Source organism: Phyllobates terribilis, unplaced genomic scaffold, assembly GCF_046119375.1.
Source record: "Phyllobates terribilis strain yellow unplaced genomic scaffold, ASM4611937v1 Scaffold_11__3_contigs__length_659146591, whole genome shotgun sequence".
NCBI classification, from domain to species: domain Eukaryota; kingdom Metazoa; phylum Chordata; class Amphibia; order Anura; family Dendrobatidae; genus Phyllobates; species Phyllobates terribilis.
In genome coordinates, this window is record NW_027362771.1 from 190,238,877 (window position 1) to 190,251,037 (window position 12,161).

The window sequence follows — 12,161 nt, forward strand, 5'->3', positions numbered from 1 at the left end:
CTTGTGGACTATATTTCCACACGCCTCAATAATTTTTTTTTTTTTATATATATTTTTTTGACTTATTGGGGTGTTAGTATTACTGTGGACATTTAGCTTTCTACTGTATATGCCATTGATGCCATTATTGGATATTTGCTGAATACGCTACTGAGGACGCTGTTTGCAAAATTCATATGTGTACTTGTTGAATTGCATTATTAAGGTTCCTTGGGGACTAGGTGAAGGATAGCCGTGGCACAGTGGGGGCACTATTTGAATATTGGGGGCTGATGTGCTCCGCTGCCAGAAAGGATTAGTCTGTTATCCCTTATAGCGTATTATTCACGGCCTAGCTGACACTATTTCTATTCCTTTTTCATCTTTATATCCCTCTGTGTCTCCTTTCTTATATGTTAGTTTGTCCCAACTGTACTATTGAGTACATTATTTTAGTGTGTTTAAATTAAAAGTTAATTTTTAATGGGTAGTGGATGTGAAACCAGAGCTGTGGAGTCAGAGTCGTGTATAAAATGGACCAACTCCTAAAATATATAATAAATTGGGTACAGTAGTTTAATGCAGTTTGTGGAGAACATTTTTTCATAAGAATTTGGGAGAGTTATGAAATGTCCTATAAATGTCTGTCCTATTCCTGATCTAAGGGTCTAGACTTTTAGCTGAGATGAATCTGTGCTACAGTAAATTTATCACTTAAACATGAGCCCTGTATGAGGGAGTCGGAGTCATGGAAATTGAGAAGTCGGAGTTGGAGTCTGAGGTTTGGCTTAAAAACACAACCATAATCATGCTAAATTACCAAATGCAAAGCCTCCCTTTTTACCTTGCACATTCCCATTTGTTGGAAGGTTATTAGTTAAATGCATAGATCCTTTATAACAGAGGTGCACAACCCACGACCTGCTCTGCTCCCAGTTATGGCCGACGCAGTGCTGACCAGATAGACCTGTTCGCACACCTGTGTGATCAGTGTCGCGGCAGAACGCAGGGGGCCGGCAGCTATTGTGGTGCTCCCGAACCAACCAGCACTTTCCTTCACCGCAAAGCAGAGTGTTCAGTGGCAGAGAATGTGTGACAGGAGCGCTCATTAGTTACTGAGAGGTTCCCATCACAGCTTCTGCAGTGGAGGAACTTGTTAATGGTTTACTTAGTCTCCACTGCAGGAACACTCATCTGCTGCTGTAGAGGGGGGAGGAACGTTCCTCCTCTACTTGTATGCCGTCTTGCTTATCACGTGGGGCACAATGAAAGTTGTTTATTTTGTGTACCCCCGGAAAAGGAGCTTAACAGCCAGTGAGGGCGGAGCTGGTCATTCCCATGGATCTGCTACTATCACAATGATACATGTATGTGTCTGAGAAGAGAAAGAAAATGTGCAAGAGAAGAAAAGTATTACACTGACTAAGGACCAGTTTACACTGATGACCACGGCTGTTAAATGACCGTCAGTCAACTACATGTAAGAAGGTAGTCTTCCTTTTAACAGCCTGTTTAAAAAGGTCGACCACACTTCAATGCACACAAAACTGATCGTTCTGTGCACACAGATCATCACATTGGCAGATGGCCTGCTTACACAGGACATTGTGCTGCCAAGATCAGCACTTTTTAAGTAAGCTTAAAGGGGTTGTCTGTGCTGAAAAAGTCTGCAGGCATTGTATGTGACAGCAGACTGACAACTTGTGACAGTGTGTAATTTTCACACTATCACGATTCACTTAGATCCCCGGTAAGGTCAGATGACAACATGTGTAAGATTTACATACTTGGTCACATGCCGACCAGTCGCTTCTGGCTTCTCTCCAGTCTCTTCTATTGAAAAGACAGTGCTCAGCATGCTAGCGCAAGTATGCAAATCTCACATGTGCCATCATGTGACCACCCACCTCATGATAGCGTGTGCATTACACATTGCCCTGTTTCGACAGACTACTTCAGACACCTTACAACCCCTTTAAATATTTTACCTACCAAATGAGCTTTTTGGGTAGCTTCATCAGACCATTCGACAGGAAGCAAGTGGTCCTAGGACTACTTATTCCTGATTCTCTTTAGTGTAAGTGGGTCTTCAGTGATATTGGTCAAATTGACAGACCTCAAGAATTACAAACATCTATCCAATATACTGGTGATTAAAATATATAATGTGTACGTGTGCTGCATGTGTCCGATATGTGAGCGGTGTGCGTGTGCTGCATGAGTCCGATATGTGAGCGGTGTGCATGTGCTGTATGCGTCCAATCATGATAAAAGCAACAATAATCTAAAACAGGGAAACAGTTGCCACATACCTGATCTTCATAGCCTTCAATTTTTACTGGGGTGAACTGATCCAAGTTGTATTGTGCAAAGGCACTAGATATATAAAAATGTTACAAATCAACACGTAGAAATTAAAAGGCCCATCATTAAATTACAGTAAACATTCATTAACCTGAACCATTTATACTTCAGTTCTTGTACAATGCTGTCACTAACTTTAACATGCACAAATGGTGAAATGTCTCCTCTAAACTGGCCACATCATGAAATAGTGGCTGCAGAGCTGAGTAAAATGTAGGTTTTTTGCTTTTCATTTCTCCTCTGCATTGAGTACATATTAGCTTGGAAAATTTAGGTTATAATTTATGATAAGCCCTAGGGAATGTTAGCAAAGATTTGTCTCTGGGGGCGTGTACTGCTTTCCCTATATGAGCTTGTCCAATCATAAGCAAGCAACAACACAATGGGAGAAAAAAAAAAAGAAACACGCTCCATAATTGTTTAGAACTGGTTTCTCCTATGTGAGACCTATGACGACGGAAAGTCTGCTCTCTTCACCAATATCACTGAAAAGCTGTTTGTGATTACAAATAGCAGGGAACAAAGCAGAGATGAGTGTACATACACCTTTCATCTCACTGCAGTCAGTGTGTGTGGGTGTGTGTTGATGGGGGAGCAGAACAGCAAAGTTAAGCCTTGTCTCATTACAAACACCTCTGCAGCGCTCCTCAGTGCTGTCAGCTCTGCTGTACTAACCCCTCCCCCTACACTGACTGCAACAAGATGAAGGCTGAAGCAATATTAGTAATCTCACTTAGCTCTGCTGTGAGATCAGACTTTCATTACATGTCTCACATAGGAGAAAACCTGCTCTAAGCTATTGTGGGTGCATGTTCTTTTCCCCAGTATATTCCTGCCTATGATCGATCTACCTTATGCAGGAGAAGAAGTACACGCCCCAGTGAAAAATCTCCTTGGTCTTAAATTATAACCTGTACTTTACAAGCTAATATCGTTGCAACCGAGTGGAGACATTAATAAATAAAACCTACGTTATATTGAGCTCTGCAGCCACTATTTCATGATGTTGCCAGTTTAACACTCTAGAACTTGTGAAAGTTACTCTTTAAAAAGGGAACCTGTCAGATTCATGCTGAATGAAGCATAGTCAGCCATGCACGATTGCAATCCGGTATGGTGTACTCTGAAACACTGTTTCAGAGAATACATACTTTGAAAAGCCGGACGGGAACTATGTCATGACTAGTCATGTGGTCTCCAGCCGGCTTCTCCCCACCCTACTCAACTAACAGAGAGACCCAGTCAGTCAAACATTAAGGCTATGTTCACACACGTTGGTGTTTTTTTCTGCTGCAAACTTGCTGCTAACTTTTCTCTGGCAGGAGTACAACTGCGTAAAAAACGTGCATATTTGCTGCGTATTTTTAACCACCCATTACTTCCTATGGGTGAAGAAACGCAGCAAATACGCAGCAAAAACATGGGTGCGTTTTCTGCTGCAGAAACACTGAAAGAAGTGACATACTCTATTTTCCAAATACGCAAGCAAGGCAGAAAATACGCAGCAATCAAAAAGCAACATGTGTGAACAGAGAATTCTGGTTTCTCAGACTTTGCTGGTACTGCTAGACACAGCTGAAAATTTTCATAAAAATCTGCTGCAAAATACAACGTGTATGAACATAGTCTTACTCTGTCAGAAAAATATTAAGAATTTCTCTCCCTGAAGCCCCTCTCAGCCCGCCCCTATAGTATTTGTCAGGAGAGAAGAGCTGACAATCCACCATCTGTTTGTATGCAAATCATCACACACAGCAGAAGTAGCTTAAACAAATGCTGGAACAAGGGAGGTGCTACCAACCCAATTAAAACGCGAGTGTAGCTTTCCTCTGACGCAGGCCTGTGATATTTACACCTGGGTGAGGAGGGAAGCACGTTTAGGCTTCAAACACACTCCCAATATTCCCAGAGCTTCAAAGGGAATACAGACATCTTTAGTCGGGCTGGCGCCGATACGGAATATGGAATATCTTAAGTTCCATATGTCTGATAACGGGACCTATATTTTTCGTGGCAGGGTCAGCCAAGGAACAATATTGTTATTTTTCCGTAGCTGTGAGCCCCTCTGGGGAGCTGTGGCGCAAAAGTGCCAGAATTACGGACTGCAGCTATGCCATGTGTAGTCTCTACGCAGAGTTAAATTCATATTAAAAAATATGGTAACATTTTCAGGCTTCTGCGATCAACCAGTGAGGGCTATCGAGGAAGTTAGAGTTTTTAATAAAAACATGGAAGGGTGGAGCCGAGCCCACATGTCGTCAGCACAAGGGGCGTGTGGGCAGCTCCCCCTTCGACATAAAAGATCCAACTGAACATTGATCCATACTCATGTTGGAAGTACATATTGATGTGTAATACGGGTCACGTTTGCTGAACTGGTCCAATAGGAGTGCTTCCCTCCAGCTATACTGAGTCGGATCTGCAAACTTTATAGTAAGTTTCTTCTTTAATCCTGTTTATTTTGTGTAACTGTCTATTCTGTACTGTAAATGTCCCCTTTGTAAAATCCTTGTATACTTTTCATAACACTGCCTCCCTTTCAGATTAAATATAAAATTTAATAGTCTTGTTTCTTTTGCTCTGTAATCGTTCCCTCCCCCGAAGCCATATACGTTACCAAAATGCAGGCGTCTCACCAGGCCTGTATTATATTTCAAATCTGGCCAATGGTGGCAGCAAATAATTGGGCTATCATGAAGCTGGCAGTAACCGTATGGGGGCGTATACACATTCCACGAGTTGGAATCCGGAGGTGTGATGCCATACGCTTTCTGCTCGCTTGCCGATAGCTACGTAGTGGAGTAGTCTGGATCGTGTGCTGCGAATCCCTGCTCAATCCTGTGAATTCTTAAATATTGCAGTTGCAATCACACATCCAGTGTCTGATTCATGCTGCCTGTGGTTCTGGCAGCATGAGTGATGTCAGGTTCCCTTTAAAAGGATATGGACACTTGCGTTTGGGCAAGTTTTTTATATTTAAATAGAAACATTTTTGGATAAAAACAAACTTTTGTTATAAAGAACATTAAAATGTTAGACTTGCTTTTATGGCCTCTATCACAGTATATGAGCTACAGAATGAGTTAACACTGTAATTTGTCAGTGAGTTTGACTGAAAGCAGACTATAGGGTCACTTTAGACAAGCCGATGAAAGCTGTGTGGGACAAAAAAAAAAAAAAAAAATTACTACAAATGGTTCAGACTCCTTTCAGCTTGCATATTATCTGCAGCAAATCTGACTTACATGGGAAGTGCTGCTGATAATGAATATTTTGTAAGCCATATAAAAAGAGGCGATGAGCCAATGTTTGCTTGTTCATCTGATAGCTACCATGTTTATATGGACCAATCATTTTGAACAAAGTGTCCCTAAAGACAAAATCAAAACTAAATTTCCGTTTGGTCTTACATCTACTTAACATGCATTTATAGCTCCCAACTGTGGTTGATAAAGGTTATTGCCTGCAAAGGATTCTCTACAAAGTATTAAAAATAAACATTTTATTTATGCTAAAGTTAATTTATCCAATTACTTTTGAGTAATTTTTTAAGCCTGAAATGAGGAGGCTTTGTAAAAAAAAAAAATGGCTGCAAACCCTAAACGTTTCACAGGATATTTTAGGTTCGACCCCTTTAATTAAACCTGAAAGTCTACACTTCAATTGCATCTCAGGTATTTAGTTTTAAATAAAAAATAGTGACATGCAGAGCCCAAATCACGGAGATTCAATCACTGTCCAAATATTTCTGGACCCAACTGTATCTGGCCTGAAATTCCTAGTTTGGCGGGGCATTATTAGTAATTAGGGAGCGCTGAAGTACAAGTTCATGGAAATACCAGAACTGTGTCAGGACTAACAAACTGATACTTACTGAGCAGCACCTTCCCTGAGTAAATTATCGTTGTTAAGCAGGAATCGAACATCTGCATGGGACAACATTTCACAGAACAATTAGTACAAAAGATTTGTATTAAGAAATAAAGAACACAAATTAGACAAAAAAGAAAGTTTAAAGTTACAGCAGGTAGTATTTAATATCCATCTACAGTAGTTATTTCATATAAATTTAAAGTAGATATATGGATACTTTGTAAGACTAATAAAATAGGAATTTTAGAATGTTTTCCCCAATTTAACTGAAAACACCTAGTTTCAAAATAGTTTCCTGAAAGACAGCTCAGTGAGGTGTGCCCATCAATAACCAGTCAGTCGCTCAGCAGTGCTTGAAGAGTCAATGACAAATTGGCAAACATGTTGAAGGCTGAACCCCTAAAAATATCAATATGGATTAAAAATAGATACAGTTCAGAAAAATCACAAAGCAAGTGACCCTTCAGTCCACATCAATAGTGTGATTATACATGTTACATGTACAGTGAACATTCCTAGAGCCCTCATGCTGCCGTTCCTCTGATTTGGAGCCTTCTTTGCATCTTCCCAAAAATGGCCCCTGTTGTCTGTGACTTCTTTCTGGAGAGTGTTCTTAGAAGTGTAACTTGGAATTGTCTGACATCTAAAAACACTGGGTGTTTAGCAGGGTCCATTTGGAAAGATGCATACAAAACTCTAAAACAGAGGAAGGGCTGCAGGTTTGCTTTGAAAGGTACTAGGTATGCTGGCTACACATTTGACATGTGGTATCAAATTTTCAGTTTGGACAGAGAATCACTTTAACCATACAGAGTACCAACATTTTATATATTTTTTTTTATTAAAAATATGAAACAGTATATTGAAGACAAATCAGATTACTACTTATAAGATTAAAACTGCATGTTCTTACGCACTATAGTCAGTAAACACCTTTCAGCTACATCCATTTTACGTAGGTCTGCAAAGAAAACCGTGCCATTTGCACAGTCTAACGCCCACCCATACACATTAGAACACTGTCAGCCCAACAGTTAGCTCTCCCACCACCTAGATCCACAATAATGCTGGGCTGAGTATGCCTGTGCTCTCTTTAAAGCCCCCGTCACACTAAGCGAGATCGCTAGCGAGATCGCTGCTGAGTCACAAGTTTTGTGACGCAACAGCGACCTCAGTAGCGATCTCGCTACGTTTGACACTTAGCAGCGACCAGGCCCCTGCTGTGAGATCGCTGGTCGTGTCGGAATGGTCTGGACATTTCTTTGATTGTTGAGGTCCCGCTGGCTAGCATGTATCAGTGTGTTTGACACCTTACCAACGACCTTGTTAACGACTCAGACACAGAAACACATAGGCGTGCATCGTTATACAGATCGTTACGGGTCGCCGCATTGTTGCTGCGTCGTTTGGAAGATCTGCCTGTTTGACAGCTCACCAGCGACCACATAGCGATGCAGCAACGATCCCTGACAGGTCGTATCGTTGTCGAGATCGTTGTAGCGTTGCTTAATGTGACGGGGCCTTTAGAGAGCTACTGCTGGACTGTAACTTATCTCCTGGGAGAACAAAAAGATCAGCTGTTGAAATTCCTATCACCAGATTAGTCTCTCCTCCAACATCATCGGTCCAGGAAGATTTGGGAGGTCCTCATACACATTAGACTGTTGACCAATCCTGCCAATATCGCAAGTCTGGCCATGTGTAGGGCACCTTAAAGAAGACCAGTCATCAGATCAAAATTGGCAAGCTTTTATATTATTCCTGCTGCTCCCCTAGGTACTACGCTTTTTTGTTAAAATTTGACATGGGGTCTGTGCACAAGTTGCAGTTTTGTTGCTTTTTTTCTATGAAGATTTGTCACAAAACCTGAAGGATTTCCTAGTCCCAGCAAAGTGAATGAGATTCCTGAAGTCTCATGCACACGTTGCTTATTTTTTCCATGCAAATTTACAGATTTAAATCTGCAGAATGTCAATTCTTTAGGCATTTTTGCTGTAGGATTTCACCCATACTAATGAATAGGAAAAAAAAAAGTGTCAAACACACATCATAAACGACTTTTATGCGGAGTTTTTCCTGCCAACACATCAGTATTTGCAGTAGATTTTTCTGCTGCAAATACTGAACGTGTGCATATACCGATAAGTGTCCAGAGATATGGCCTTTTTATTTAGTGCTTTAAAAAATATGGTCTTCACAAGAGGGCATGGCTCTCGTCTTTAGGCTGCTCTGCATTATTACTCTATGATCCATGCCCCCTTGGTAAAGACCATAGATATTGGCACTAAACAGAAAGGCCCATATCATGGGAACTGTATAGTAAAAAAAAAACCTCAGGGCAGCAGTGGGAATAAAGTGCAAAAACCTAGCCCCTTTTGATTTGGTGACAGGCCCTATGTGAAGGTGGTCATACACATTAGATAAAAGTAGGTTAATGGTTGTACAATCATTATGCCAATACAGCCATGAACATTTTAATCCATAATGGCCATTACAATCTTTCAAACTGGCTATACGTTTTTAATCACACCAGGTTCAGGAGAAATTCTTTGGTTCAACTACCAGACAGAAATTTCAACCACCACCAACTTCTTACCAAACTACGATGGTCTGTTTGGTTGGCTGAAATTAATAGTTAAATTTGACCAGTTGAGTGTTCATTATGGCTGAAATCGTCCATTTTCATCAACTTTCGTCTAGTCTAATGTGTAAGGAGATCTTAAAGATTATCATCGGTCTTAAAAATTAACTTCAACTGGGTAATGAAATCTGAATATTCATTTTGAATGCTAGTCTGGATAAAATCACACATGACCAGTTGCTACCTGCAATTTTTCTTATTGCTCTCATAGAAATAATGCAGTCAGTATCAGGGCTGTGGAGTACGTGTCCATTTTGGTGCAGTCGGTATAAAATGGACCGACTCCTAAAATATATATAATAAATTGGGTACAGTAGTTCAATGCAGATTGTGAGGAATATTTTTCCTCATGACCTATGGGGGGCCGTGAGGATGGGGTTTGGGAAACACTGGTCTAGACTTTTAGTTCAGATGAATCTGTGCTGCAGTTTATGTACATGATAAGTAGTGAAGCTCCTCCTCTACAGATAAGGGAAAAGAGAAAAAAAAAAAAAAAAAAAAAAACACTGAGAAGGAATGCCTGCACTCATCTCAGAACTGCTGGAGTGAACAGAAAAGCAGTATTAAGAACAAAAAAAGAACAGGTTCTTGCTATTATAACTTATAATGCTTCAAACATTGTAAGTACAATTAAACTGATGCATGAGAATAATGAAGGTGAACAGCAGCTAGAAGAACATTTCAGATTCAGTATGTTGGAGATGGAAGGCCACAGTCGTGTTCCCATAACAGAGGAGCAAACAGATATATTACTACAGAAGAACAGCAAAATGATTCTTTACAATTAGATGATCTTGTTGAAGCTGCTTCACACCTCTCTCCTATTCATCACATGCGCTGTGTTGTGCACACGCTGCAGCTGGCAATAAGAGATAGTCTGCAAGAGGGACATGCTGCAACTCTGATTAGCAAACTGAAAAAATTAGCTATTGCTGCAAGAACCCCTAAAATTGATTTCATCTTGGAGAAGTGCTGGAAAAGGGGCAATTGTGGAATTACAAAATTTTTCACTTGCTCTCAAAGAAGTAGAAGAGTTCAATCGTTCATCAAAACTGACAGTGCACGAGGCAATTCCTTTATATCCAGAAACTGTTAGAGATGTTGCCCATGTGGTTACTGCTTTGTCACCAACCAAAGTTAGTGTAGAGAGGTTGTTCCCTAGCCTTAAAATAATTAGATCAGATTTGAGGACATCTATGAAGGAGGATCTGATGGAGGCGATACTATTTCTCAGAGCAAATTCATAGACTGCACAAATGTTATTCAGTACGTTTTTGTTAAAAACTGTTTTTTTTCCCCAACATACTGCATAGGGTATAATAAATTGTAAATATGCAAAAGTTTATCCTAAAGTTGTATTCCAATAAATATATTTTATGTTCTAAGTAGCTTGATTATTGTATCATAATAATGATTAAAAGCCTGATGTTACCATTTAACTACAGTAAATTTATCACTTAAACATGAGTCATGTATGAGGGAGTCGGAGACTGTCATGGAAAATGAGGAGTCAGAGGTTTGGCTTACCGACTCCACAGCCCTGCTCAGTGTTGCCACACATGTAATTTACCAAAACTATAGTAAATGTGAAAATTGAACCTTTTACCACTAACAATCATGAAACCTCCAAAGCTCGATTGAAAAGTGAAATAGAGTTTCATCTATTTCACATAGAATACTTTCTAAGCCAGGTAGTACCCTCGGCTGAAATGAATGACATTCTAGACCCCCCAATGCTATGATCATGCCCTGTGCTACACATTAGAAGCACCATAGTGCATCCACGTAGGGCATGGCTTCATGTATTGTACATTATCCTTCACCCCTACTACAAATCCATTGGTGCTTTACATAATAGACCATCCATACAGTTGTGTCAACAGTACAGATTATATTATATATACATACATGCAAAAGAATTGCAACTATTTAACCCAAAGGGTCTTCTGCTTTTGCAAATATTGTAAAATATTCAATAATATTAGAGTAAAAATGCAAAGCTAAAACTGTTACTCACCATTAAACACTTCATTAAACTCTCCTGGAGGCGCATGAATGATGAATTTTGCTGCTACACGAACCTAAAACACAAAAAGGAAAACAACATTTGTAAGAAACTAAACTCACTCCCAGGAAAAATATAATCAGTCTCCCCTGGGATGGGCAATGCAGTGCCCCAAGACACGCATCTCCAAGTGCTACAGAATTACAATATGTCCAGTAGTTTTCAATGTCAACATTTAGATCAAGCAAAATGGTTATCCAATGACCCTCCACCTCCACCCATGCGGCCAGACTGAAAACTAAATTGAGAACTGAATCCACAATGACCACCAAAGCCAAAACTGAAGCCACCCACAGCCAAAGTAGTAGTTTATTTGAAAGTGCCCTCCAGAGCAGGGCCGGCTCCAGGTTTTTCTGGGCCCCGAGCGAAAGAGTCTCAGTGGGCCCCTTTAACACATACCGCGATTCATGATGCACAGATACCGCAGAGAAATATACAATACAGACCAAAAGTTTGGACACACCTTCTCATTTAAAGATATTTCTGCATTTTCATGACTATGAAAATTGTACATTCACACTGAAGGCATCAAAACTATGAATTAACACATGTGGAATTATATACTTAACAAAAAAGTGTGAAACAACTGAAAATATGTCTTATATTCTAGGTCCTTCAAAGTAGCCACCTTTTGCTTTGATGACTGCTTTGCACACTCTTGGCATTCTCTTGATGAGCCTCAAGAGGTAGTCACCGGAAATGGTTTTCACTTTACAGGTGTGCCCAGTCAGGTTTAATAAGTGGGATTTAATGCCTTATAAATGGGGTTGGGGCCATCAGTTGTGTTGTGCAGAAGTCAGGTGGATACACAGCTGATAGTCCTACTGAATAGACTGTTAGAATTTGTATTAGGCTGTGTGCCCATGATGCGTTTTTCAAGCGTTTACGCTGCGGAATTTCCGCAGCGTAAACGCTTGGTAAACCTTCCCCCATGGTCTCCAATGCAATTCCGCACTTTCAATGCCCATGCTGCGTATTTTTCCGCAGCGTTTATGCTGCGCTCAAAAATACGCAGCATGTCCATTAATTTTGCGGAAGCGCAGTGTAATCGCCGCCATTGACTTGCATTAGAACGCGCCAATTCCGCAAGACTGCATCTGTACTTGCGTAATTGGCGCGTTCTAATGTGCGGATGGTACCCGGGTGTGGAGGAGAGGAGAGTCTCATCCACACCCAGGTACCATTAAAAGCTGGAAAAAAAAAGAATTTAAAATAAAAAAATAAAGTTTATACTTACCT

The 12,161-nt window shown here is 40.4% G+C and overlaps 1 protein-coding gene across 1 annotated transcript in view; it reads right to left on the reverse strand.

Annotated features, from left to right (window-relative positions):
* CAPZA2 (capping actin protein of muscle Z-line subunit alpha 2) overlaps positions 1 to 12,161 on the reverse strand; it is a 37,239-nt gene that overhangs the window by 12,910 nt on the left and 12,168 nt on the right. Inside the window, exons 2-4 of the mRNA XM_073651912.1 lie at positions 10,875 to 10,938; positions 6,218 to 6,269; positions 2,292 to 2,355 (exon numbers count right to left, since the gene is read on the reverse strand). Coding sequence (XP_073508013.1) covers positions 2,292 to 2,355; positions 6,218 to 6,269; positions 10,875 to 10,938 — 180 coding nt within the window. The remainder of the gene's footprint in view (positions 1 to 2,291; positions 2,356 to 6,217; positions 6,270 to 10,874; positions 10,939 to 12,161) is intronic.